Genomic DNA, 4,042 nt, shown 5'->3' with positions numbered 1-4,042 from the left:
GGCTGTGCTCACCTCTTTATGGAGGAGTAGTACTGGTCGATGAAGTCCTTGGCCAGGAGCAGCACCTCCTCCTTGGTCCTGGTGTCCTCTGATTTGCGGATGTGGGGGCTGGGGGTCATCACGGAGCCCATGCAGATCTGCTCAGTGCACGCGGTGGTCTGAGGGGACAAGAGGAGATGGGGAATGTTCTGGAGCCACCTCTGGTCACCAGGGCTGGACTGGGGGAGGTCAGCAATCCCCTGCACACAGGCTGGCGGTGTCTGATGAACAGGGACATTCCCAGAGGGTTTGGGACACTGTGTGATGACAGCCAGGCCATGGGCTGTCATGCTTTGTCCCTCCCCATCCAATGGGATTCACCCCCCAGCTTGGCATCAAGCCAAAGGCTCTTCCTGATTTACCCCAGGTGGATTCCCCTCTGCCCCTTATTGCACCAGAGATTTGAAATTCAACCCCTCCTGTAGACAAGACTGAATTCCTCCATTTTTGCATTCCTGGGTAAATCCTAGGGCTCACAGTGAAATACCATGCACTGAAAATATTCTGGGAATAAGGGACAGAGGCAGAGAGGGGAAGGCARAGATTTACAGCTGACCCCTCAGCAGGATCTATTTAGTCCTTGCAGTTCCCAAAAGCTGCTCCCTGCACCCCTCAGGCTGTGCTGCCGTGTATCTCTGACATTCCTTGTGTCACAAATCCCATGATTTTGGAAACACGGTGATCTGCTCGAATTTTGGGGAATTTTGGCTGGTCCCAGCTCTACTCACCATGGCGGTCTTGAGGTGCAGGGTGTCGTGGAGCACCGAGCCCGTCTCCCAGTTCTTGATCTTCACAAAGCGGGGGCATTTGGAGGGGCTCCCGTTGTGGGTGTTCTTGGTCGGGGACTGGCGCCCAGAATGCGGCGGCTGGAAAACGGGGAATGCCCAGAATGAGGTCAGAAATTGCCAAAAAATTACAGGAAAAGGTCACAACAGCATGGGTGGGTTCATGTGCTTGGATTCTTGGGGTGATACTGCTGGACAAGGGGCATTATCCCAATAATTGGTGTTTTTTTGGGATCCTATAAGAGGGGCCAACCCGCAATGTAATTGAGAAGTTTTGGGACAGCCAAACCTGTGGAAAATAAATTATAACAGAGGTGGAAATGATTTARGAGAACACTGTGCTCAAGATTCCCAGAGGAAGACTTTCCCCCAAGATCCATGGGAGGTTCCTCTCCAAGGCACATCCCCTGCTCGGGTTGTGCAGGAGCCCAGCTCTGCCCTGCTGGTGACACCGACCCAGGAGCTGCTGGTCCCTGAGCCAGCCAAAGGCACAGMTCCTTTGGCATCAATGCTGGATGAGCGTGGGGATGAGGACGGGTGAATTATCCGAGTGGATGGATCATAGTGGCTGGATTTATCCCTGAACTCCTTGGGATGTGCTCACCCAGTGCTACTGGAGCCCTGGGATGGAAAYAAATGGTGCTTTTTGCATGTTTTCACTGATAAAACCTCAATTTCCTACCCTGAGGTGGCCCTTACTCACCCCAAGCGCTTCAGGAGCCATCAGTGTCCAGCAGTGGGGACAGAGAGTTCTGCAGAGGCTCTGGGGAGCAGAGACATCCCCCAGGAATCAAATCTGATGGAATTACACCACWGGAACCACAGCGCTGCTGCTGCAGCTCCCAGGGGACACCTGCTCATACCTGGCACCTCCTCGAGGCCATGCACAGCGGATCTGGGCTTGGAATGGATTTGTTTTCCCTTTCCCTGTGAATCCTGGGGCTCCTGTCCCTTTTTAACCCCTCTCTGATGGTTTTTTTTCTCCTTTTGGGGGGCCTGGGCTCACATCACAGTGGCAGTGAGGGCACAAATCCAGGCTTGAGGCTCAAGCAAAGAACCAGCACGGGGTGGGAGAAGCTCCCGGCTCAGCAGGGGAAGCAAAAGRAGCCACAGGGATGGCAAAGCAGGAGAGGCTCCAGGTCTGACTTGTTCCTGCTTTTCCAGAGATTGTTCCACTTTTCCAAAGCACAGAGAGATCCGTGCCTGTTCCAAAACCAATTCCTGGGCTGAGCAGGCACCTCTGCGTTGCCCTGGTGGCACTGTTGGCCAGGGTTTTGCTTATTCCTTGTTTTCACCCTGTTCTCCAGCCTTTTTTTCCCCTGAAAAACAGGGATTTCAAGCAGCCTGAGGCTCAGGGTGTAATATCACACTCTGAAAACATATTCTGGGAATAAGGGACAGAGGCTGGAGGGGAAGGCAGAGATTTACAGCTGATCCCTCAGCGGGACCTTCTTCAGCCCTCACAGTTCCCAAAAGCTGCTCCCTGCACCCCTCAGGCCGTGCTGCTGTGGATCTCTGACATTCCCCATGTCACAAATCCCATGATTTTCCCAAGGATGCATCCAAGTCCTTCCCCCAAAGCCAAATGACCACACAGTGGATCTCAGCCTTGCCTTTCCACGCTGCAAAAACCAAATTTAAAACCCCACGTAGAGCTGAAACCCAGCAGTAAATAAAAAGAACCTCCTCGATGCAGTCCTGGAAAAACATTATTTTTAAGYTCATTTTTCTCAGTTTTGAGGAACCTGACCTGAATGACGGCAGTGGCAGCTCCTGATTGTTTTTTCACTCCTTGTTTTACTCTTGCAAGAGAATGAAATCATTCTTTGCCATGGTGTGCTCCCTGACCCACCCTGGGGACCAAAGGGGACAATCTGCCACCTTCCCTYGGAGCCTGATTGCTCTCAGAGATGGCAAAAGGGAGCTGAAAACAGCTCGGAAATGCAGCCCAAAGCAATCCTCACCTGCAGCTCCACCTGCCAGACAGGCACTGGGAGCACCAGGCAGGGAGTGTTGATTGSATCCAGCACTTTTGAATTGGGGTTTTGATCTCCTGACAAGGTGTGCTGCTAAAACATTTCTTCCTGGAGTTGATATGGCCGCAAAACATGCCATGAATCTGGATGTGGAATGTGCCACATCCTCAGAGCAAAATCACACTCAAAATCACACAAAATCACCCACAAAATCACACAAAATCACGCAAAAAAATCACTCAAAACCACACAGGAAATCACTCACAAAACCACACACAAAATCATACACAAAATCACTGAAAATGACTCTCAAAACCACACACAAAATCACATACAATATCACTCAAAATCATGAACAAAATCACACACAAAATCATGCACAAAATCACACAAAATCACACAAACTCACACAAAAGCACAAAATCACCCACAAAATTACAGACAAAATCACACAATATCACTCAAAATCACACTCTAAATTACACACAAAATCACACACAAAATCACCCAAAAAAATCAGACAAAATCACACACAAAATCCCCCACAAAATTACACTCAAAATCATCCACAAAATCATGCACAAAATCACGCACAAAATCACTCAAAATCACACACAAAATCACACACAAAACCACACACAAAATCACCCACAAAATCATTCAAAATTACTCAATATCACTCAAAATCACACAAAAAATCACACTCAAAATCTCACATAAAATCAGACAAAACCACACACAAAATCACTCAAAATCACACCAAAAATCACTCAAAACCACCCAAAAAATCACACACAAAACTACCCACAAAATCACACACAAATTCACACACAAAATCACTCAATATCTCACACAAAATCATCCACAAAATCACACAAACTCACATAAAACCACCCACAAAATCAGCCACAAAACTACACACAAAATCACACAATATCACTCAAAATCACAAAGTCACGCACAAAATAATTCAAAATCCCACACAAAATCACACACAAAACCACACACAAAACTACAACAAAATCACTCAAAATTGCTCAATATCACTCAAAATCACACCAAAAATCACACACAAAACCCCACATAAAATCAGACAAAACCACACACAAAATCACTCAAAATTATGCACAAAACCAGACAAAATCACACAAATTGGGGGATGCTGGCTGCTGAACATCTGCCCATGGATGTCTTGCCTCAAACCCCGTCAAAGCTGCTCCTTTTCCCATTTTCCCTGCAGGA

General features: G+C 47.9%; 1 protein-coding gene across 1 annotated transcript in view; it reads right to left on the bottom strand.

Moving 5' to 3' along the window:
* Positions 1 to 138, bottom strand: part of NOS1 (nitric oxide synthase 1) — a 24,813-nt gene extending 24,675 nt beyond the window's left edge. Inside the window, exon 1 of the mRNA XM_057377443.1 lies at positions 13 to 138. Coding sequence (XP_057233426.1) covers positions 13 to 131 — 119 coding nt within the window. The 5' untranslated portion in view covers positions 132 to 138. The remainder of the gene's footprint in view (positions 1 to 12) is intronic.
* Between the last annotated feature and the right edge of the window lie 3,904 nt (positions 139 to 4,042).

This window comes from Malurus melanocephalus, unplaced genomic scaffold (genome assembly GCF_030028575.1).
Source record: "Malurus melanocephalus ecotype Western Australia unplaced genomic scaffold, MMel_1.1 scaffold_316, whole genome shotgun sequence".
Taxonomy (NCBI): Eukaryota; Metazoa; Chordata; class Aves; order Passeriformes; family Maluridae; genus Malurus; species Malurus melanocephalus.
The sequence above is the reverse complement of the archived record's forward strand: the minus strand, read 5'-3'. Positions and strand labels throughout refer to the sequence as shown.